The sequence below is a fragment of the Copadichromis virginalis genome, linkage group LG6 (assembly GCF_057382275.1).
Source record: "Copadichromis virginalis isolate Kocher_CV1m ecotype Utaka linkage group LG6, C_Virginalis_male_GT1.1, whole genome shotgun sequence".
Lineage (NCBI taxonomy): Eukaryota > Metazoa > Chordata > Actinopteri > Cichliformes > Cichlidae > Copadichromis > Copadichromis virginalis.
This window is the reverse complement of record NC_140623.1, coordinates 12,212,201-12,237,597: the sequence shown is the minus strand read 5'-3', so window position 1 is coordinate 12,237,597 and position 25,397 is coordinate 12,212,201. Positions and strand designations below refer to the sequence as shown.

At 40.2% G+C, this 25,397-nt stretch overlaps 1 protein-coding gene across 2 annotated transcripts in view; it reads left to right on the top strand.

Moving 5' to 3' along the window:
• LOC146707362 (zinc finger protein GLIS2-like) overlaps positions 1-23,781 on the top strand; it is a 30,788-nt gene extending 7,007 nt beyond the window's left edge. Inside the window, exons 2-7 of one of the 2 annotated variants that reach the window (XM_085458671.1) lie at positions 11,973-12,161; positions 13,671-13,843; positions 16,209-16,394; positions 18,641-18,774; positions 19,565-19,683; positions 20,285-23,781. In XM_085458671.1, coding sequence (XP_085314797.1) covers positions 11,996-12,161; positions 13,671-13,843; positions 16,209-16,394; positions 18,641-18,774; positions 19,565-19,683; positions 20,285-20,958 — 1,452 coding nt within the window. In that variant the 5' untranslated portion in view covers positions 11,973-11,995 and the 3' untranslated portion in view covers positions 20,959-23,781. Of the gene's footprint in view, positions 1-11,972; positions 12,162-13,649; positions 13,844-16,208; positions 16,395-18,640; positions 18,775-19,564; positions 19,684-20,284 lie in introns of both variants that reach the window. The other variant, XM_085458670.1, reaches the window with a different exon arrangement.
• The last annotated feature ends 1,616 nt before the right edge of the window (positions 23,782-25,397 follow it).

The window sequence follows — 25,397 nt, the reverse complement described above, 5'->3', positions numbered from 1 at the left end:
ATACGAAAGCACGCATGCAGAGACTCCCTCACACACACACACACACACACACACACACACACACACACACACACACACACACACACAGACTCACACTCAGTGGAAACAAATTGGGTGAATCTGCTCTGCACGCAGGAATGTGAGGCACATGTGTTTGTGTGTTTTACGTCTGGATGACAGAGCTGAGGGAATGAAAGAGGGAGGCTGAGAAAGAAAGAGGAAAGAAGGACAAAGAAAAAACAAAAACTGAGGGAAAGGGAAAAAGAGAGACGGATTTCTGGGATGCAGACTGTGCTTGGCCTCGTCTGTCTCGCCTGACAAGGTTAAAAACACTTTTCTCGCTTTTCTTTCTGTCTTTCATTTCCCACATCCCTTCCCGTTTTTTCATCCTCCACTCATTCTTTTCCATCATCCTCCATTCTCTTTTTTCGTCCTCTTCTCCATCCGTGGTCTTTCTCTTTGAAGGTGGCAGTGGATGAAACGGTCAGGATGGAGGGCCCGTGGGTGGGTGTGGGGGTTCTGTTGCACCGTTGACGGCAAGGAATTACAGAGAGGCAGAGGGGAGAAGTGAAGTCTATGTTGATCTTGTCCTGCTGCCAAATGGTGGGATGGTGGTAGCGGATGTGTTGCAAGGCATTATGGGTGGGGGTTCTGAACGAGGTGAAGAGACAGATGTAAGAGACTAAACTAAAATATAACGAGAATGAAAAGTAAAAAGTTAATAATTTCAGATTGAATCGAAGACTGCTGCTCATAGGGTTCGATCGCAGGCTCACAATCTGCTGGTGTTCCCGTGTACGAGACAGAAGCGGGACAGAGCGTTTCAGTCTGTGGCTCCTTGACTTTGGAACAGTCTCCCACTGTAATTACATTTAGCCGACTCTGTGGACTCAGTTAAAAACCTTTTTGTCTAACCAGGCTTTTTGTTGATACTTTTACTTTTTCTTTATCTTGTTTTTTGTGTTGTTTTTGCACCATTTCATTGTTCAATTTGAAAGGTATTTGACAGTGTGATCCCTTACATGTCAAAATGCTACTGAATTGTTGTTGTTGTTGTTTTTTAAACTTTTATACATGGGTATTTTTTGTAACAAAGATTTTCTGCTAAAAAAATGATCTCACTTGATGTCAAGAGAATTCCTAAGCAACAAGTGGCAACATAACCTATCCGGTTGTTCAGTGATGACGCGACGAATCCTACTTCCGGGCCTAAAGTAGTCTGCGTTTAATATGGCTTTTGTGTTGTTAACATGTTTAATGTTATGTATTTTCTTCTATTTGATCTCAAAAAGCTCCTAAAACAGTCAGTGATCACTGTTGACCTCCCTCGGCTTTTATTACCGCTAATCATTTATTTAAGCTCAGTTTTTAAAACCTTAGGATGTAACTACAGCCCAGCCCATGCAGCAGTATATGAATGACTAACCTCGTATTGTGGATGGATTATCTCAGTTGTTCTCCTGGCTGAAGTTTGGTCCTTTTACAGCATCCTGCCATGCGATTACATTTGTTTCTGACCACCGAGAACACTCACGTTAACTTTTATCGAGTGGAAAAAAAGTTAGCTTGTTTATATTATGCTAACATAGCTGTGTCGCTAGCGGTCACGTAGCACATCATTATATACCAGCTAGCCAAACTTCAGTAACCCTACAAACGTCCCTGCTGTTTAGTTTTCTGTCTTCATTTATGCTGGAAGTGATAACAGAGCTGTACGTTTTAATTTGTTTCCAAAACCCCGCAGTCAGGACATGCTATATTGTATTTAGATAGAAGCTAGCGAGCTAACTCCCTGCTAACTTCTAACTCCGTTAAATGTCATAAGTTCCGTTTTCATGGATGCCTGGATGTTAAACTCAATTGTTACACCTGGTAGAGCAGAACGCTGATCATTTTATTAAAGATGAAAGACTTTAGACAGTTTTTCAACTCTCAGTAATGCCACAGTGATCGTTTGATACATGGAGCTGCAGCGGAGTTTAGACCCAGACACGGCTAGTGACGTCAGACTGAACAACCGGATTGCTGATCATCAAAAAAAAAAAAAGAAAAAAAAAAGAAGAATATAAATTTACATGTGGACATGATGTTCATGGACTTTGTGAAAATCTTCACCTGGAAGAAGGTTGTTTTTTTTTTCCATTTTCAGTCACATAGAATGCAGTTTATGTGTGGACGAGTGGCCAAAATGCATTAAAAAGGCTACCAAAATACCAAAGCACACGTGGACAGGTCATAAATACGACGATGAGCCTCAGATGATGGAATAAACACATTCGCTGTTACATTAGAATATGCTATTTTTAGATTGATGAAAAGAATTGCCCGACACACCCTTTAACAGAGTAGTGAACTCATTGGAGGTGTTTTATTGATTCCATGAATGTGAGCATTTATCATCAGAGAGTGCATGTGAACATCGATGCAGAAGTTCACATGCCAGTTTTTGTGCCTGCGCAGACTCAGAAAAAAACAGAGTACAGCATGCCAGCTATGCATCGACCCTTTAGCTGGACTTCAGTGAAGTGTAACAAGAATGCCTCTTTGTGGCATTTGTGTTCATGTCCAAAACCAAGTATAATTAAACCAAAACCACCGTGAGATCAACATATCTTTTGGAAAGATGTTGCTGCTATAAAAAATTTGACTAGCATCTATTTGTCATAAAGTGCATGCTTGGGGCGCTGTGTCTGTGCTAATTACTAACTAATTAATTACAAATAATTATGAATTCGTTTTTACAACATAAGGCATGGGCTGAGTCAGACAGGTAGATACAAACAATGATTTAATAAGTGAAACATGCTCACTTTGCCCTCATGTGGTTTAATTACTGGCAGTGATGAGCATGTTCTGAGTTAACTAAGCCATTCATCTCCCCCAATGTTTTTGATTCTTTTAGGCCATGCATATGTTTTAACATGCAGTGTGAATGAGTGCTCTGTCTGTATGATTTTCTATAAGTGGTTTTTATAAGCTGTATTACTGCTATGGTGTTATGGTTATGCGTATTCTGTTGTGTTCAGAGTTTACGTACGGAAGAATAGAAAATTTTATACTCTGATTTAAACCATATGGGGATGAAACCCTCAGCTTTTTGTCAACAGGCCAATAATTTGTCCCTACATTTACCACTGACAGAAACTTTTCATAAGGACAGATAATACATAAACCATAGCCATCTATTATAGTGATTCACTTTTCTAAACTAATACACAAAACATATTAAACTCTGCATCAGTGCAACTGCTGCACATTTCAGATATCTGATGAAACAGACGTAAAAAGTAAGTAAACAGTGAGCAATTTCTGTTTCTTACACTTGCAATGAGCAAAACAATCTCAAAACACAAAACAGACGTACTATACCAGTGTGGGCCTACTTTATAAAGCTGAGCAACACAGGCTATTCTTTAAGCTGCAGGTAGAGGTGAAGTGTCTGTTAACTTATTCATTTAAATCCAATATTCATTCTTCTCAGAATAATGGTTCTTTCAGAGCTAATTGGCTGATTAAATGTTCATCAGTTAGCTACTTCCTTTGTCTGCTTGCTGCTTGGTGTTGAGCGAAGAATGAACTGTTGGTTTAATAAACCATTTGGTTGGTCAGGGAGGAGTACGAGTGTACAAAGGGAGTGAAAAGCTCTGGAGTGATTTGGTTTGATATGGTTAAAGTGAAATCAAATCACCCCTTTTTCTTGCATTCATTTGACCCATTTCATTAATGTAAACACAAAGGAGTGGTTTCAGAGTGTTTCTTGAAAAGAGTTAGATTTGACAAAATTCTTAACACTGAAGAATTAGAGAAGAAAAACAGACCCTCTTTAACTAAGGAGTAAGAACCGTTCAGTTAGTACAAATATGCTCTTAACTTCCACCAGCATGAAGTTTACTATACATGGTTATGTTCATCTTTGAGTTATGAAGGGATAAACTGTAACGAGGGGGGTTTATCTTTTATTACAGCTCTTCCTCAACTGATCTTTCCATTTATAAAGCTCCTATCTGATTAACGCCCACCCACCCCATATGCTCTAAGTGGGGGAGTCTTAAATAACTCTCCAGCATTTTCCTCCCAGGGCCTATCTTCCAAAATGTTCAGCAATTTTTTTATATATGATAAAAAACAGGTATCCCATATTTTTGCAATAAACACACATATTTCACTGCCTAATGTCCCTAAATGTGATTTTCAGCATTCTGGATGCTGTTTAAGAACCTGTTGATCGAGCTTGTTCCACTTTGTTTATTTTAAAGCAAATGTGACTCTTTGGTCATAGCTGTACTGGAGTCTGTTTGGGATTTAAATATAAAAAAGCAAAAACTATTGTGTATTTGGCATCTGACACAAATGAATAATTAACTTGCAATCGAATAAAAAATGCTTCCATTAGTGTTAGCTACACCACTATTGTACTTTCTACAAAAGATGCGTGTCGTGTACTTTATGGTCAGAAAAGTACATGTCAGTGAAAAAGTGCCTTGAACCTGCACACTTTCTAATGGTTAGCAGGGGGCGACTCCTTCAGGTGCATTAAGAATTTTGGTTCTATGACAAAATGACTCTCTGCTCCCTTGCTCTTTATACAAAGTAAACATTTTGTTTAAAGATCAAGTCCTTTCATCCTTTCATCTACTTTGAAAGTATGATAAAGCAGGTTTGGTTCATTCATTGTTATGCTACCTAGTGTATATAACAGAGGTTTTTTTTTAAAGGGCATTGCTGACAACCATATGGTTGATTTTAACACAATACATATGGTGAAGAATTATGTTAAAAGTCTGTAAATTTAGTAGACATGGAAGATGTTTTTGTAACAGGTTAATAACTGTTATTACTTGTGACAGCTGAGGTCACTACTAAGGGTGTTTTCACACCTATAGATTGTTTAGTCTGGTCCGTATAAGTTGATTAATTTGTAACTGTAACAAACCCACAGCAGACCTGGGTGCACGTTCACGTTCGCTGTGCAGGTGCGTCTGCCTTCCCTGCACAGCACTGCAAGCCCCGCCCCGCCACAGTAACCTTGTAGCTCTTTTGTTTTGTAGATTTGATTTCTTTTCACACAGAGAAAAATCAAAATGAACTCCAAGCAAAACTAAATGCATCACTACAAACCACGAAAAAACGTTCAGCTCGCTTCTTGTCCAGATGTGTCTGGGGTGGGAGCAACAAAAGTAAACCACTGATTGTACCTTAATTGTACCTTAATTGTACCTTGGCACATCCCAGAAAAGCAATCCAAGGTGGTTTTTAGTTCAAACTTGTAATGTACACCTGGTAGTTGGTTCAGATTGTGGTCGGCTCACGTTCACACTATAAATGAACCACTCTGGAGTTAATTAGGGTCTTGCTTTCGCTCCTCACCTGAGTGTGATTACCATGTTCACACCTGCACAAATGAACTGCACCGAGGGAGGAAACAAACCCGAGTTTGATTTAAGCGGACTAAACACCAGCAGGTGTGAAAATACCCTAAGGAACAGATTTCTAAATACAATTTGTATTAGCAATAACAGTTTACTAGAAGCACTGGAGGATCATTGCTGGTGGCATTTCAGACAGTATCAAGTGTGCAACACTGCAGCTTCCAATGAAGTTGACTCCCTGATTATTGAAGTTGTTGAATGTAAAAACAAACCCTAGGACCTAGTCATATAGGCCTACAGACTGGTCAGCGACCTCTCCTGGAAATCTTTGGTTGGTTGGAGAAAAAATATGCATTCCCCATTCATTGGTGAGTAGTTGCAAAGTAGGTGTTACACCAACAATCCTCCTTGTGATCCATGATGTTGCAAGCGCTCGCTAACCAAGCAGTCAAAATGATGCCTGTTTTCAATGGCTACTAACCATTTTCAGCTACTGATGACCAGCATCCTCCAGCACCCACTCGCCAACCTGTTGGGGAATACCCAGTTTTCTGTAATAACCTGTGTTTGGCAGGGGACTTGGACTAGTCTCTAAGGCTCCGTCACTGGGCCTTTAGCGATCAAGTTCACCTATGGTCAGTCAGAAACCTCTAGCAACCCCTCACCATCTGGTTGGGGAATATATATTTTCCTCTAGCAGCTGGCGGTTGCCATGGAGTTTCTGATCTGTCTCTTGGGCTGACTGGGGCTTTAATTCAAGGAATTAATAGGAAAAGCATTGTTTGTGTGAGTGAATCTGAGCTTGAATAAACAGCACTGTTCAACTTTTAAAGTTGGGTTTTCTAATGTGCACTTCTTGTCATGACACTTAGCAGCTCAGCCCTTTTGGAACAAATTTTTTGGTAAAGTGAGCAGCTACTTCATGCCTTTCAAAAGTCTCCCTATAGACAGCAAGAGTCAGAAGTAAGCTTATTGACGTATAGAGATGTGAGATTTGTGGTATGTTTCAAGTGAAAAAAAGACAGTCGCTGATTCCAGAAGTTACACCCGCCCACCCCCCGCTCCCCCTCCCCCTGACAGTCGCCACCACTCCCTTCATAAGTGGTGTAGACGCCAGTGTCAGTATGAGAGACACTGCAGGCTCTACTGGTAGCTATTGCAGACTTGCTCGGTACAGTTGCATCACTTTGTGCTGCCGAGATGCAAGAGAGAGAGAGAGAGGGAAGGCCGAGACATGCCGAGACAAATAATGGGAAAAGTGTGAGGGGAGGAAAGGGTGGGAGCCCATGTCTGACTCCCACAGTTTCTGTTTTCTCCTTGCCATTTTTCATCGCCCACTCGCTCTCAGTCTCCCCGCACTGTTGCCGTTTTTCTCTCTCCTGAGGGAAGTTCACCCTCGTGAATGCTGGCACAGAGCGCGCGCCGTGAATCAGAGTTGACATCATATAAAACAACAGCGCAACTCATTCTCAAGTTGTGAACACTGACAGTAAATTTCCTTTTTGCTGCCGTGGCGGTGAAAAGAAAAAAAAGCCGCTTGATTGCAGCGGAGGTGGTTTTGTTTTTGTGACTGGAGTTTGAAATGTGATATAGTCATTAGTGTTTTGGATGATCTGCACAGTTTCTCCGGCCCTCAAAAAACATATTGTGCAACACTTGGACTTCAATGAGAAAAGAAAAACTCGTGTTTGTCCTCTTTCTTTAAAAGAAAAACAAACTTGCCTCCAAGAACTTGTTTACCTCCAACTCACCACAGAGTGTGTGGTAAGAGGAACCCCCCGCTGCTTCCTCCATGCTTCTCAACAACCTTTCTATGTCCTTAGAAACCCTTTTTTTCTCCCTAATGCAAACCAGTTGTTTAGTTTTTTTGTCCACTGCTGTTCAAACAGGTGTCCAATTTCATTTCTCATGAGGGCACCTCGGCCTCTTTTCTTTTTGTCTCTGTATGCCTCCACGTCACAAAAACAAAGCCTCCTATCATCCTCACTGTTGCGGCGGTCTTGCATAATACCTTATAAGGACACTGAGTGGAAGATCAAAGAATATATAAACCTTAGAAATCAGGCCTGACGTTGTTCCTGGAGTGATGGACTGGCTTAAATCTCTTTCTCTGTCTGCTGCCTTGTTGAACCTGATTCCTCCTCATCCTGACAGCTAGTTTTTCACACGTGGAACAAGCATAGGTCTAGAGTAAAACATAAAAAAAACAATCATTGAATACCTACACTGAAAAAGGTTTTTACTTCAAGACTGTGAAGTCCATGCCTGATCCAAAGCTTTACAGTCTATCTTCTCAGTTATTAACACTGTCATTTCATGTCATTGTATCTTGTTCGATTTGAAGGACAGAACAGGAATAAAAACAAGTCGTGAAAGTGGGGAGAAATAAAAGAAGGGAGCTCAAAAATGCACTGGAGAAGAAAAAGTAGGAGAAAAGAAAAAGGAGTGGGAGGTACAGAGAACAGGAGAGGTATGCTCCGCTGGAGGACTGGGAGAGGAAAACCGCAGGAAGGAGTGAGAGGGAGGGAAGTAAAGCGAGCGCACGAGAGAGAGAGACAGGGGAGGAAAAATAAAAAAATAAGAGAGAGGGAGAGGCCACATCGGGGCACCGTGGAAGCAAATGTTTCCTGTGAGAGGAGGACAAACTCTCATGTGTGGGTGTGTTACACCTGAGGGGAGGGGATAAACTGTGTGAGCATATGTGTGTGTCTGCTTTGCTTCATATATAATAGCGTCAAAAAATCGAACAGTCAAAGTGGGATTTGGATGAGTCTAATAACGATTTGTGTGCTGAGAATACACACAGCATCAGCAATCCAGTCTGAGTGTAAACCAGTACGTATTTCCATGCAAAAATGTGTAAGCAATGCACTTTGTGTGTATGCGTGTTTGTCAGCTTGCCTCCCTTGTAAGAATTATGGGGTTCTGACAGGCATATCTAACCACTGTGTGAGGACGCTCCTGACTTATGAGGTGTTTTGGATTTCAAACAAATGGGTTTAATGTAGGTTGGTTTTAAGCATAACTTTGTTGTTGAAGGTTTGAGGTACACAGCAAAATCTCCAGTGTTAAATTAACACTGGAGAGTGTCTATATGGGTCCACACCTCTGAGTGTTAAATACAACACTGTTGAGTGTTAAATTAACACTTTTGACGGCGTTATATGTTTAAAAGTAACCTAGTCAGTTTTGAAGATTAACAAAGACTAACACTGAGCAGTGCTGATGTTCTAACACTGGAATATTTCTAACATTTTGAGTTATTTTCCAGTGTTAGAAAATCAGCACTGCTCAGTGTTAGTCTTTGTTAATCTTCAAAACTGACTAGGTTACTTTTAAACATATAACGCCGTCAAAAGTGTTAATTTAACACTCAGAGGTGTGGACCCATATAGACACTCTCCAGTGTTAATTTAACACTGGAGATTCTGCTGTGTAGAGTGGTGCCATCTTTCAGTGAGGGACAGTATGGAAAGACCATACAAAGACCATACCAGTATGTACTATACTGTATAGGACAGTGAGTGCATGCACTAGTGCACAAGTATGTACATATGCTTGACTGTAAGTCTGCAAATAGTCAAACTATGTGTTTTTGTAGGCAGTGGAGGATCCATAAGTGGATCTGGGCGTGCTGCCCAAATGCAGGTCACTGAGGGGAAAAAAGGGGGTGGACCCGTTGGGAGGTTGGGGGCTCATGTGTGGTTATGAGCCATACACATGTCTACTGGTGTGACATATGGTCCTGAGTGTGCGTGCTGTTACAGTACCTCCAAATAGCTGTGTGCGTGTGAGAGAGAGAAGTCAACAAGGTTGCTGTGGAATGTGAAACTTAGTGTGGTGAGGTAGCTGGCAAGCCGACAGGAGGACCTAAACACTGACTTCATTGTGGTTTAGCCTCTGCCTTATATTATGTCGGGGGATTGTGTCGGTGATTGTGGAAGAATTTGCGGCGACAGCAAGTTTAGAAGTTAAGGAGGTGTACATGTAGCTGGAAGGTTTAATCCAGCCGGTGAAAGTAAATTAAGAATGCTCTTGCTGCCAGCTATCATTAAAGAGTCATATGGTGAGACACACTGTGGAGCTTTTGCAGTTGTGTCACAAAATGCACTTACAACCCACGTCTGGCGCCAGTTAGGAGTTCCACTGGAGGCAAACACTGACTAAATGCAGTTTAAATACTGTTGTCTTTGAAACGGATACCTGCAAACATTTCTGCACTGTGGGTGTAAGATTTTAAGTGAACTCTGCAAAGTAGAAATGTTTTCAAACTGTCTTTTTTGTAGGATGGGGAAATATTTTTATTTTACCATTGTCTTGTCTGTATGCTAGGGTTGCAATTAAACGCAAGGGCTAACAGTTAAGCCTGGTTCGGTCTTTTTTCTTTTCTTTTCTTTAAAGTAAACTTGCAATTAGCAACATATATATCAAAGTTTTGAATGAGGAAACACCTGGCAACATGATGCACTATGGAAAGAAGGCAAGCTGGTGGAGGCAGTGTGTTGCTACGAGCAATGTTGCTGGTAAACCTCGGGTCCAACCATCCATGTAGATGTTATGTTGACACGTACCACCTACTTAACCATTACAGACCATGTACACGCTTTCATGGAAATGGTATTCCCTGATGACTGTGGCCTCTTTCAGCAGGATAATGCTGGAGCAAAGATAGTTCAGGAATGATTTTAGGAGCACAACGATGAGTCTAAGGTTTTGACTTGGCCTCCAAATTCCCCAGATCTCAATTAAATCAAGCATCATTGGGATGTGCTGGACGAACAAGTCTGAGCCGTGGAGGCCCCACCTTGCAATTTACAGGACTTAAAGTATATGTTGCTAACATCTTGGTGTCACATACCACAGCACACCTTCAGAGGTCTAGTGGAGTCCATGACTCGATGTTTGGAGCAAAAGGGGACCAGCACAATATTAGGCAGGTGGTCATAATGCTATGACTGTTGAGTGTATATCTATGTTATAGTTATGTATGTATAACATAGAGTAGATAAACCTCATGAACTCATGAAAGAATAAAGTTACGTTGAAACCAAGCACACCATTGTTTTTCTTGTGACATTACCAATACGTTTGATGTGTCACATGGCCCTCTTCCTATTGAAAAAACAAAAGTTGTATCCAAGATGGCCGACTTCTAAATGGCCACCATGGTCACCACCCATGTTGAGGAGTTTGCCCCCTCACATATACTAATGTGCCACAAACAGCACTTTAATATCACCAACCATTCCCATGTTATTACGGTGTATCCATATAAATGGCCCACCCTATATATAATACCAAATGTAATTCAACATTAGATGAGCTTTTTTTGACATCGCGTACACACTCCCACTGACACGGAGTGAATAACAGCTGTGGAATTCTCAGGTGCAAAAATGTCGTGTATTGCGTTGACTTTCCCGGCAGCTGTCAAGCATTTCACTGCGGGTTTGGTCCAAGAATTTCCCCTCTTTGGTTTTCTGCTGGGAGATTTTTTTTTCTTTGCAGCACATATCTGCGTCTTGAGTCATTTAGTCTAACAAGAACCCATGAGTTTAGTCGTTGGCTGGGATAACTTTTGTCGCATGCTTCACCCAGAGTATCATACCATCAGAAGTGGAAAACTACTGAAAAGTCTAGTTTAGGCCCTCGAGTGTTCACCACAGAAATGCAGAGGATCAAAGTAACAGGCCCACATCATTATGATTTCCCCCCGGGAACTGAGCTACAACGAAAATTGACAACGAAAGAACTAAGCCCTGCTATTTTCAAATTGCCTTATTACAGAATACATGACCTAGAACAACTAACATTTGTAGGTAGTATGTTAATTAACAAGTATTCACAATTTAGTGAAGTGTCATCTAGACTAACTGTTACTATTACTTCAGTTTGTGGGATATTAAGTAGCTTTTTGTAACAGTTTTGTGACTGTCATTTTAGAATTTTTTTGGGATTATTGCAGAATTATTTCTCATTGCATCTGGAAGTCTAAATGTGGATGCTCTACTACTAAAGAGAGGAATATTGTTATCCAAATTCTAAGAGGGGAATGATAGCTGATGATACACCAGCGGATATCCCATGAAGAAAGATGTGTAACTCTGTACTATTTGTGTGAATGTTGAATCTCGAGAGCCTAAGAACCTGGATCAAGAAAAACGGATGATTTTAGTCATACAACTCACTTTATTGAGTGAATTCATTGAATTAATCGTATCTTTTAACTCATCTGTAGCTGTAAGATGTGCAAAATTATTTTTTTGTTTAATAACCTGTTATATAGTCGTCCGTTAGCGCGGTGGTGTGAAAGAAATGTCTCCCTGCGTGTAAATGAGATTGTTTTGATTTGTGGGTCCCAGGTATTTCTTTCCCAGATGAGTCAGAGTCATTTCAGAGTGTGGGGAGTTGTGGTTAGCACCCACAACAGACTCAGTATCCCTGAGTGTGAGAGAGAGAAAAGGGAAAAGAAATGTATAGATTTATTCCAGGAGGTTATTAAAAAAAACACATTAGTAAGCAAGTCCTAATAATAAATTTGCTTTCATTGCTCTTTACTGAAATAAAGACACTTTGTTTGTTAACTTGTTTGTCTGTTGCTAGGTGGGCAACAATAATCGGCGGCCATGTTGTCTGTGGATGAGCCACTGGACTTGAAGCTTCCCTCAGGTCGCACAGACGGTCCAGGGATACTGGGAAAGAGGAGCTGCCCGTCCTCTATTTGTGCCCACATCAGCATCAAACGACTGCGGCTACAGTGCACAACTTTTCCATCGCCTCCTTCTTCTCCAGGTACGAGTTAACCTGGTAAACATCTGGCAGTTTTAGCATCACCGAAATAAATTCTCCATCATTTCTACTCTCCTAAATACACACATGACATGACTTTGATATTGTCATGGCGCAGTAATTAAGTTTATCACTGTGGTAATGCAATAGCGTAATAGGTTGATTCTCTGTCCTCACTTTCCTGGTAACCTATTATTGCAAACCCAGTGAACAGTAGCTCATTTGTGTCCTCGAGAAGATTGTCCCCATTTTTGTCAGTGCAGCTCATAACAAGAGGAGTGTGACACTGATATGAAGTGACCTAAAAAAAATACAGCACCTCTGTGACATTCACAAACACAATGGACTTTGTGTCTTCATTCTTGTGTCAGCTTTTGTGCTAGGTATTACTGCATTGTGTGCTTCCGTCTCTGTTTAACACAGAAACACTGCTGTTGCTATTGATTAAAGGACCCATGGGCAGAAAATAGAAACTGAGATTACAACAAATTTAGTTGGTTGGTTTGCAAATATAGTCTTAGGAAGGTTTCTGGAGAGCTAGGCAGGTAGGACGGGCTGAGAGTAGAGGGTGCAGGCAGACGGCTGAAGCTGGGGTGAGTGGTGAACCTGGGACAGAGAGAAGAGATTTTGAGCTTCACACAAGGAAAAACTTAAGCCCATATAAATAATAATAAATAGTCCATATATCACCATATAAAGAGGACCTAATCCATCATTCACAATGGATGCCGTGACTGAACTAATGAACAATGCCAAGGTCCTCCCTTCCATGTTTATGGAAGCTCTTGTTATTAAAAGTCTCATTCACCCAGTCATGCACACATCCATACCCAAGTGCCTTGTCTAACATTTGCACATACACTCAGACTCTGAAGGATGGATTGGGGGCAACTTGAGTTTCAGTATCCTGCCCAATGATGACTTCACACGCAGTCTGGGCTAGACTGGGAATTGATCCACCAACCTTCAAACTGATAAATGGCTTGCTTTAACTACTGATGACAAACAAAGGGCTAGTAGCTATTGTGTGTCCAGTATGGATGAAGCACCATGCACTTACATTAATGAGTTCTGTGTGATTGTTTCAGATAGCTGCGATAATAACAAAATGAAATGGCCTGGGAGTCGCTTTGTGCAATTTTTTATGCGACTTTCTTCGTGTTTTGAAAAGTGCCTCATGATTTATTTATTACTTTTATTGTGATTGTTATAAAATCTAAGAAGAAAGAACAAAATAAGTCAGAGGATTATAGAAATGTTCTACATGCCTCAATGAAATTGAAAAGGTATATTTAAAATATTTTGAAACATATTTAAAAAGAGTGAGCAGGGGTGTTGCTAAGACCGTGGCATTACCTGCAAACAATAACGCGTTGGTAAAATTACAGGGACATTTTGTGAAATGAACCTCAGCAAAGCAAGAAATCAATGAATCATGATACTGCGATGGGTGTAATAAGGATCCTGCTTTATCTCTAATCTCTAATCTAGATTCCCTGTCTTCCTCTCAAGAACGACCTGGGTCCTGCTTCACCCCTCCAGCCATGGACCTCAGCCTGTCCCCCTCCTTGCGCCATGCCTCTTCTCTCTCCCCATCCCCTTCCTCGCCATCCTCCCTCTCTCCATCCTCTCCCATGGAGTCCCCTCAGAGCAGCAGCAGCCCTCAGCCACACCTCTTCTCTCGGGTGAGTCCATGTGTTTGCTGGAGTGCACTAATGCTACCGCTCCTTGCGTTGCTGCACTTTGCAATTAGTGTGCAAACACGAAAGTTGTGTTTTGCTTGTTTCATCAGTTGACTTGGTAATGACTTCAATCTCTTGTGACATTCCAGAGAGGACATGGGGATTAAAAAGATTTGAATTGAGTGGCTGGGTGCAGTATACTTAGCATGCAAAGCATCAGACCGAATCAATACCTTGTATTAAGACCCATTTTTATAACAGCAATTTGTGAGCAGTGTATCAAGCTTGAAAAATGATTGTTGTCAAAAACTACATGTCAATTTGCGAGTCTAGATAGCGGTTGCTAGGATTGTGTGGATAGCGTTTTAGTTTGTTTAAAAATTAACGGGAGAAAAAAATGACATCTTCTATGTTGCACATTTGTATTGCCAAACCTCTGCTTCGAATTTTGTTGACCTTGTTGATCTTGATTTGAGATATCAAAAATCCTGCTCTTCACATACAAGGTCTAAAATAATCAGGCCCCATCTTATCTTAATGACCTTGTAGTATCACCGTATTAGAGCACTTCACTCTCGCACTGCAGGCCTACTTGTTGTTCCTAGATTATTTAAAAGTAGAATGGGAGGCAGAGCCTTCAGTTTTCAGGCCCCTCTTCTATGGCACCAGCTTCCAGTTTGGCTTCGGGAAACAGACACTATCTCTACTTTTAAGATTAAGCTTAAAACTGTCCTTAGCATATAGTTAGGGCTGGATCAGGTGACCCTGAATCCTCTCTTGGTTATGCTGTAATAGGTGTAGACTGCTGGGGGATTTGCATGATGCACTGAGTATTTCTTCTTCAACCACCTTTCTCACTCACTATGTTCATAGACCTCTCTGCATTGAATCACAGTTGTTATTAATCTCTGGCTCCCTTTCACATCACGTCTTTTGTCCTGTGCTATTTTGCTCACTCCAACCAGTCGCAGCAGATGTTCGCTCCTCCCTGAGCTTGGTTCTGCTGAAGGTTTCTTCCTGTTAAAAGGGAGATTTTTCTTTCCACTGTTGACAAAATGCTTACTCATAGAAGGTCATGTGATTGTTTAAGATCTCAGATAAGCAGAAGTGAGGCCTAGGAAATGGTAATCATTTCCCTGTGTCAGCACACTGGTCGGATTAAAATGCACATGCCCCTGAATTGATGTCTTAAAAGTATCAAAATGGATGAGATATAAAAAAAAGATCACCAACTATGAAGCTGTTGTGAATGTGAATATAATTTTTTTTGTACAGAGATGTAGTTGTTACAGCTGGATTTTGGCATTTTACAAATGGGAGCGGAACCCAAGAGGACATTAATAGAACAGCGGTTTTTGGGACTACTAGCACCTGTACAGCTCACAAATGAATATTTTACAAGCTAACTGGCTGCTGGCTGTAGTGTTACCTTCACAGTACACATGTGAGTCACATCTGTCTCTCAGCATGAACGCATGTGAGCATGTTTCTAAAACAGTTCCTTTAATGTTTGTCCAGCTTTTGAAAAACCCAGGAATGTCACATTCCCCTAACCTGAGCGGGGTTCATTACAAACACATGTGTGTTGCACTCATTTTAAAGACGATTGCAAGAATAAAAAGAATAATAAAAATGTTTTACAAGCACGCACTCCAGGTACGTGTATGTATTCATGTAATCACTTAATCTTCTGAACAGGCATGACCACAATCTTAGAATTCTCACACCGGTGACTAATCGTGGCTGAATGCGCTCCATTTTTCTTCAGCAGGACTGAATAGAAAAGGGATCCAGGGAGTGAATCTAATTTGCCGGTGCAGCATCTGCACACAGCCACGCAGTGATTCTGTCTAAATCAAATTTTAGCTGTGCTTTAATGGTGAAAACATCAAACACACAACTCCTTTAGTTACGGCACAAAATCTCCCTTCTTGGACCAGATTTATCATTTAGCAGAGAAAGTCCTCATTTTTACATTATCAAGCCCTTTTTCATTGTCATCACTGGATTTGCTGAAGTGTATTCTATAAATCAAAAAACAAATGCAGACCTTCAATCCCCATTTAATAAACATACATGTCATGGATGCAAAAGCTCTTAAATCGTACTTTAACACACTTGAAGTAAACACGATCAGAAGGAGTACATTATTATTTCACAACCTTCCTCCATTTCCTCTGATAGTTGTATCTTTCTAATGATCAAGCTCAAAGTGGCAGGCTTTAGTGTTAGGTCAGCTTCTTTCTTCATCGTTAACGGTGAAGTAAATTAATTATTTTTCTTTTCTTGTGAATAGCTAATGAACATCTTGCCTTTGTTGCCACAAAATTCTCTTGCTCTGACCTCTCTCTATCCTCCTCTGCTTTAGGAATCACCTTTTCACCGAGGTGTGGAACCTGGTGCTTCACCACAGGGCTATCCATTTTATGTCCCAGTTAGAAGTCCACCAAGAAGCTACAGCTTTCCCTCTTCCATGTTCATCAGTCAGACTAGAGAGAAGCCGGTTTCTCCGGAACCCTCCATGGATGCTCAGTTGGCCTGTCGTTGGATGAAGGTACGTGTAATTAAATATTGTAGGTTTAGTTATACTTATATATTAGTTATATGTTTATTGCATGCATTTTAGCAGAAGCTTGAGTCATATTATTTTGGCAGATAATATTATTAATCATGTGTCGCGCTTCAAACCCTACACTTAATAGCAGGCACAAGCAGTTTCTTCAATGAGGGTGAAAAAGAGCCTGCAAACATTACTCTGACCACTAAGTGGCGCTGGAAACAAAATATATAAAGCTGAGAGTTACAGAAAAAGAGGTCAGCGGGGATAAATGCTATCAGAGGTTACAGTATAAAAAAATGAGTGTGGTGTGCGGTGTGATCTAGCAATAACAAATTAACCATTTTGGTGTGAAAAGGGATTTACTTTTTCATCTGTTTGTATAATTTTAAATAGATAAACTTTGTGTTTTTAAAAAAATATAGTTGGGTGAATTAAAAGGTCAAAATCAACCATTTCCTATATTATATTCTGGTGTTTTAAGAACTAAAGGATTAATAATTATGTATAAAAAATGAATGAAAAACAATGAAGTACCTTGATTAGGTAAACTGTACAAAACGTAACTCATATATCAGAACAACAGATGCTATGATTAATGGACATGCTCTTCAGTACGTCACACTTAAATTTATTACATACAGTAAGATCATCACGTCAGGCTAATAATAGCCAGAATCTCCCTTTTTGCTAGCAGCAGCAGTGTTCCTCAGAGTGTTTTCACCTGTTTTTTTATAGCTCTCTTACACCAAGCCACAGTTACCCATTAATACTCACATTCATACCGCACACAGAGCCATCAAAGTCACAGAAATGTATAGTTGTGTACTAAGACTAAGTTTGAAGATGGGATGAACCATAAATATGAAGCAAAGAAGAATAACTTTTTGTGATGATCAGCTTGCACACTTAAAGCTTGTGTCACACATTCATGGGGTTTGTGACTGTTGTGAATCCACAGGAAAAACTCTTTTAAAGATTTAGAGTTACCCATCAATAACATTATGTTTTTATGATGGCTTTATCCGAGCTATGAAATGATCTTTTTATACTTACACATACTTATTACCTGTCATTTAAACTGCAGTTGACTCTGCCAAAGTTATGTTTTTGATAGTGTTTGCTTGCGTGCCTGTATCATGTTATTATAGTTTGACACATGTCACATTTGACCTCTGACCTCACTTTAAATTTGGCATCTGCCTTTCCTTCAAGTAGACCCCAGAACGTTTTATATCTCTTGATATAACCTCAAGCAAAAGATTACAAGCTGCCTATTTAGTTAGAAAGATACTCTCGTATAATATTATATAATAAGCTCAAGTTTATGTCCAGTTATTTACAAATCAATGCCTATTATCCACGACCTACTCCTACATTATATTAATTTAATTAGACAAAACATCTGTCATGCTACCTGATTTTTAGTGCAATAGAAACTTTTTAAAATAAATGTTTAAAATATACAAATTTATAGAAAATACTATTGCTGTGAAGAAGGACCACAAATGGACACACTGTATGGGTTTATTTTCCTTTTATTGCCATCACACACACTACTGACAGTCTCTTTGTCGTTTTTCCCCGGCTTGGCACCCACGCGAGCAGCTTCCAGCCACACTCTGACACACCTCCCCACTCTCTGCTCCGGCTTCACTAAAAATCAGACAGGAAAAGAGAGAGAGCTCATTAACTATAACACCACACACATGTCCCACCAACCTCCCTGGCACTCCCAGCCAAGGACCACACCTCTGCCACAATCGCCTATTGGTTTGTTTTGTCTAGGATGATTCTGCTTTTTCATTTTATTTTTTAATTTACATTAAATTTACAGATATAAAATCCATATCCTGGGACAATGCAGAAAATTCTAGAGACAGAGGCTTATTTTCTCTTTAATCCTTTGAATCAGAATCAGAATGCTTTATTAATCCCTAAGGAAATTGTGTGGGTTACAGTTGCTCCAAGACAGTAACAGTAAAAGACGAAACTATTTAAATAATACAATATGTTACGGAGTTTACAAATTTAGGAAATAGCACCTACTGTACTGAACTGTGGAACTGTAGATACTTTGACAAAGGTTGCTTTTAATGGTATACTGTTCAAACATTTTCAATTAAAAAGAAAGAGTGACATAAGAAGAAAAAAACACCAACTGTTTGTGTGAAAGTTTCCTAAAAAGGTCACAATCAGGTTTCTTATCAGCCATGTGCTTCATTCCCTCTTTTGCCCTTCAGTGCCACCTGCTGTTCGATTCACTGCAGGACCTGGTGGATCACATCAACGACTTCCATGTCAAGCCCGAAAAGGATTCTGGATACTGCTGCCAATGGGAAGGCTGTGCTCGAAATGGGAGGGGCTTCAATGCAAGGTATTCTGTGGCTTTATTCCATTGTCATGAGGATGACACAAAGCATATTTCTCATAAAAATTATACCAGTCTCTAAGCAACAGGTGTTAAAAGCAATGTAATTTCCGGTACCCATCTGCGAGTCGCTTGGTACTGGGCCGCGACAGTTGAGGCTTGAGTGCGAAATTTATGGTTCTCAGGGTTTTTATTGGTTTTTAGCGTTGTTTTAATTTTTATCATTTTTATTGTTAACTCGGTTTCCCTGGGTCTTTTCCCGTATATCATGAATAAATCTTCTTTTTTTGGTACCAGTACTGATTTTATTTTGTTGTATTTATCCGCGACACATTAAAGCCAGTCTGTGAAAATATTGTTGGACATAAACTGGTCCGTGGTGCAAAAAAGGTTGGCTGCCTTAAGAAACAAAGAAATGAAAACATGCTAGCAATAGTAGCTTTGAATCCAGTGTGACAGGTCATCAGAGCGAGTCATGATCTTTTCAATATAATGTCAAAATCAAATCACTTTTATTGTCACATCACATGTGCAGGTACATTGGTACAGTACATGTGAGTGAAATTCTTGTGTGCGAGCTTCACAAGCAACAGAGTTGTGCAAATACAATAATGTAAACAAGCAAAATACAAGAATGGCTACATCTGAAACTAATAAATGTAAGCATCATATGTCAGGCTTCCAAGATAAGACACATTTGAATATCAGCAGCCACATCCTAGGTAAAAATGCTGAAAAAAATAAAAACGGCTTGATCTTGATTGTAAATGTGTGTCTTATTTGTTCTGATTTCTAGGTATAAAATGCTGATTCATATCCGCACACACACCAATGAGAAGCCACACCATTGTCCCACCTGTAACAAGAGCTTCTCACGTCTGGAGAACCTGAAGATACACACTCGCTCGCACACAGGTGAGTTCAGTCCCATCAAAACCAGCAATGACTTGAACCAGTCATTCTCAAACTGTGGTATGCATACCACTGGTGGTACGTGGGCTCCCTCTAGTGGTACACGGGAAGATTCCAAAAATATTTTAAGACTAAATAATATAGCATGTTCTGACTGAGTGATTTCTGAAAAAATAAAACGTACAACTCTGCTATCACTTCTGTCATAAATGACAGACTTTACTCTAATAATGTAAAGAAGGAGCAAATTAAACCTTTTGAAAAAAAAGGAACGTCCCAGTGAGGCTATTACAAAAGGCGACCATTAAGGCGACCATGGTCAATGGCGACCATTGACCATTAAAAATAAAGTATTTTATATCTTTTGTTCTTATGCAGTATTTTATTTTGTTCTTTTAAAAAGTGTCACATCGGAATAACACTTTCTTCTTTGTTCCTTTCCTTGTTGAGCAATGACACACCATGAATCTCAAGAGTTAGAAACAAACTGACAACATCCTTCTCTGGCATTGTTCTCAAATCAAATCATTTCTTTCCCCTCCATTTCTCCTTCCTTTGTCCTTCTGTCTCTGACTCATATTTGTTTGTTTCTCTTTTCTTTCAGGGGAAAAGCCTTACATCTGCCCCTATGAAGGCTGCAGCAAGCGCTACTCCAACTCTAGTGACCGCTTCAAGCACACTCGCACCCACTATGTGGACAAGCCTTACTACTGCAAGATGGCTGGCTGCCTGAAGCGCTACACAGACCCCAGCTCCCTACGCAAGCACATCAAGGCTCATGGGCACTTTGTTGCCCAAGAGCCGGGGAGTTCAAGTAGGTCAGGGACAGGGCTGGGCCTTCCTACCCACCAGAGTGCCACTGAACAGCCCTCTGTAGGCGGGACTCCTGTCATCATCCCTGGGGCTGCTGCAGCCCTTCTTGGGGGCCTTGGGACGTCCTTGCCACTCTCTGCTTTCTGCCATGCCAGAGCTCTAGGCCACCACCGGGCACCGCTCTTTTCCATGGGTGGAGGAGGAAGCATGGGATCGCTCAGCCTTTCAGACTCCCCACTGTTGCGCTTTGGACTTTCAGCTGCGTCTATGTTTGGGTTGGGGGCTTTGGGAGGTCTGGGGCAGGTGGTAAGAAGGGAGCCAGAGGACGGGGAGGAATCAGAGGAAGGAGAGGACGGGGAAGTGCTGAACCTCTCTGCAGGGGTTGGGGTGAGACAAAGTGACGCTTTGTCTTGGGTGGTGGTTCCATCAAGGGCGCTACTCCTCAAACCAGCTGTTGTTAGTTAAGATGAACTGTCAGCAACTCAGAGAACCAGAGAGTTTGACTTTGTGTTTTTCCAGCCTGCCATCATCATTATCACCGTGTCTCATACTAACATTCTATCAGAAATCACTGGTAATGTAAGTGTAATAGTTTAAAAAAGTACATAACATGTGAGACTCGCTCTGGATACCTTGGTGCCACATTAAGATACACTGAAATGTCTTTATGTTGGCATATCATGGAAAATCCAGATAATTCTATCTACAGTCCCTCAGTGTATGCCTGCATCACTTCCTTTTGTTGATATATTGTTGCTCTTTAAAACAGGACGTTTACTTCCTCATTTATGTTGTATTAAGGAGTTAAACCAAAGGTGTAGATCTCTGTGAAGCTGGTGGCTCCTGACAAAACACTAGTATTTAATACCTGGGCATGAAACCTTATTGGTTTTACTAACATAATGCAGTGCATATGACTGTGGAAAGCTTTTGTGGGTGTATAAGGTTATAAAAATCCCTTCCACAGTTAGAGCCATGCAACAGTTCAGCCATTCCAACCAATAATAACTAAAGACAGACTTGAGTACAGTGGTCTTGTAATGAGCAAAACTTCAGCAGGGCCTTTTTGTACTGCATAACAGTTATTTTTTACACCATACATGCATTTAGCTGTCTTAACTTTGAGAAGGTCAGTTCATCCATATTGCAAAGAAAAGAAAAAAAGCCAGATCCTTAATCGTAGCATGCAGATCCACTTTATATATTTTTTTTCACATTGACCTGAGATACCTACTGAGTATCTCTATAGCTCTAGTTGTTATCTGGGTAATGTTAAATCATCAGTGCAAACAGTTTCTCCTGTTGAAATACTCCTAAGGATAGCAATGTTGTTTGGATAATTTCCTCAACCACTATAGCTGTTTGTAGTTATTAGTAGGCTTGATAAAAAGTCTCGGGCATTTAAAATTTGTTTGCTTTAACTGGTCTCTGGTTTTAAAACCCCAGATGATGAGTAAGAGAACCAAAGGTCAAAAAGTAAGTCCATATAATAGTGACTCATACAGTAATGACCAGGGAAAACATTGTGATTGCCCGGCCATCACGTATACCCACCTTCATAGTCTGTTTTACTCTAAATTAAACCACAGTTTACCAAGTTAATATCATGGTGAGACTTGAAACTGGGGCCTGAGATCATAAACCCACTAGGAAATGTTTACTCCAAAGAGAAACAAAACCACATCGCTGCACAGCTAAATAACAGAAGTTAGGGAATATGTGTAATCTGGGTGAACTGAGCCTTCATAAACCCATCTTTTTAATTTCATCTACAGCTTGATTTCCTAAAGGATTTTTCCACAGGCAAGCTCGTGGATTAAATTTACCAAAGCTGCTAAGGAAAAACAGCTGGCACCCCGGCCTTGTGTAGTTTTTAAGCTCGACAACCCCCACAGAGTGCTTCCATCGACTCAGATTGTTTCCTCAACAATAAAGATGTGAGGAAACAAGGATGTGGGGAGCAATAGGAAGTACAGTCCACACACCAAAACACACACAATTATGTAATATTAAAACATACAATACAGAGCTACCCTTGATACAGTTGATTTTATTTGACCAAAGCTGTTTACACAATATTTATGCATATGAAGAGGAAATTATGTGTTTATGGAAAAGATTTTGCACAGCAGTCTTCTTATAGATTGTACTTAAGTCAGTTTGAAATCAAAATCTTTGACTCGGTCTGATCATGTAAAGGTTTCTATGGTTTCAGTTTGGTACACCAGTTGCTACGTGCAATATGTAGTCCTGGTATATCCCCTCACCTGCTTAATTTCCAAGCCAAAAGCAAACAGAATAATTGCCTTGCCTCCAACCCCCAAAAATATTGATTTAAAAATGCTAAATCACAAGAGGTCTCACGCTACACAGGACAATGTCAGCAGTTATCGCACTAATTTGCACATAGAAAAGTGCTCAGTGTTGCTCTCATATCTCCACTGCTGTTTATTTTAGCTAACAGTAAAACCTTGACTCAGACTTAGAACACAATGACGTGTGACAGATTATTTTCAACAAAAAGCTATGTTGACCATGTGATTTTTCTAATCGCAAGAAGAACGAACTAAAAAAAAAAAAAAAAACGAAAAACAAACATATTGACACAAGTGAAGGTCAGAGCTCCTTCACTCGCAGATTATATTAGTTTAGTGTTTGTTGTACTAATCGTTTCAAGACAATGGTCTAAACAGGATCAGCCCTGCCTGAAGGAATAATTCTTGTGGGTAGACAAAGGTGTGTATATGGCAATAATAATTACACATTTGCTTTGAACAAATGTTGAGACATGGCATAAGTAGGAACAGAAAAAAAAGCAGTCTGTCCAGAGGCAGTGAAGGGGAAGTGTTTGACGATGGCCACACATGGCCAGTATCTGTGTTGATCTTGTATTCCTGTTTGCACATCCTGATCAGTATTTCAAAGGTGCCCCAGTAAGTGCCTTGTGTTTCAGCTAAAATATATCACTCAGTATATGGAACATATGTACTCAGCTGTAAAGTGCATATATATGCTTTTTTTTTTTAAATTACATTTTAGGAAACGTTAAACTTTTTAAAGGCTTGACAACAGATGTGATTTGTACATCAGGGCGACTGCAACACCTTTTAAACACTCCACCAATGTTTACGACTATGGCAATGACTCAGTGTCAATAAATGCATTAAAGGAGAGAGTGTGACACCATTGTGTAATTTTTGTGCTGTGATGTTTTTTGTTTTGTTACTTTACAAGTTGAAAGACTACATGGTAGAATAAAGAATTGTAATAAATTAGGGTTTTTCTTACTGTGCGTGTCCACTCTTCTCTATTTGTGTTATGCCCACTCACAGTTAGAGTTTGCCTCTGCTGTTTCATTTGTTTGAGATTATGACATCAGGTAGCTTCCTTGTATACCAGCATGAATAGAAAGCAGGAAAAAGCAGACAAACAGGTATCTTCTTATCGATGTGAAAGAATTACCACGTGAATGTTACTGATAGCTCCGAGGAGAATCAGAAAATGGTCCTCCCATATCTAAGTGGGTTATAATAATATGTCTCCACATCTCGGGTGACATATTAACAATAAAACATCTCTGATGGGTGTTGCAATGGCATGCCTGTCACAGCTTTGGTTATAGTAAGGGCCCCTCTTCCCCTCCAGGTAGGTAATTGTTCGTAGGTGAGAAAGAAAATCAGTAAATATTTGACGTGTAAATACACCTTTGTAATGAAAGCCTTAGGTTTCAGCACTTGGAGAAGTAATACAGTTGTATAAGCATTGTAAACGTGTAATCTTTCTCTGGACTGAAGACAGTGGATTGGTTGCAACAAGTTTTATACCTCCAATCCAAAACCTCATGGGGTGATGACACTCAATCTGCAAATGCTCACTTAGACCCCTAGTCCCCACCCTAACCCTAATTCTAACCTTGATTGGACAGGCATGAACTGCCAGCCTGAGGAAATAGGACATTTAAATGCTGTGGCTGTGGTATATAACATTCACACACAAACACACAAAAAGAAAGAGGAGGGAATGGAGGGATGGGATTCCAACCAATTACTGGCTTATTGTGGTTAACCACAGAAGTGTCTGATAAAAATGTCATGGGAAAATCCCCCCAGCAGGGAAAAGTTAATTGTTGATTCTAAACGACCTGTAGGTGTTAATGTGAGTGTAAATCCTTGTCTGCGCCGAGTTAACCCTCCCCATTTCTTTAATTGAATCTATGAAAAATGCCAACAATAAAACAGTTTGATAGGCATAAAAATATTATTTCTGCACCAACAGGATGATCTCCAAAGAGCCATCACCTGAAAATCTAGTGGATCTCTGCATGATGTGGAACTGTGGAGGACAAAAGAAAAAGTGGTGTTGCTTAAAAACTACCTGCAATAGATGAATAGTATCTGAAATTAAGAAATTAAAGAAATCTACCAAATACCTGAAATGAGAAGCCTCATTAGAAATGGTCTCAGAAGGTTAGCTGTCAAGGAAGGTTAACATGGAGCAAAGGCTGAGGTTGCCAAATTACAATTGTTACGCCTCTTATCAAGGAGTGAAATCAGATTTCAGAATTTTGAGTCAAACGGTCATGAACTTATGAGGCGTACAACAGTGACTGCTGCATTTCAAGCCAGTGATGTTGGGGGATTTTGGCGAAATTGGATGGAACTACGAACATATACAAACAATACAATCTTATTGGTGATGGCTTTTGCTTTGGCATGACAATTGCCCCAAACACAATGCCAATTCAGTAAACATGTAGCTGTATGGGAAAACACACAGTGGAATACTATCAGTCATGGACTGGCTTCTCCAGAGCATGGAGCTCAAACTTATTGAAGCAGTGTGGAATCATCTGGACAGAGAACAGAACAAAAGGCAGCCAACACCCAAAGAAGAGCTTGGAATGT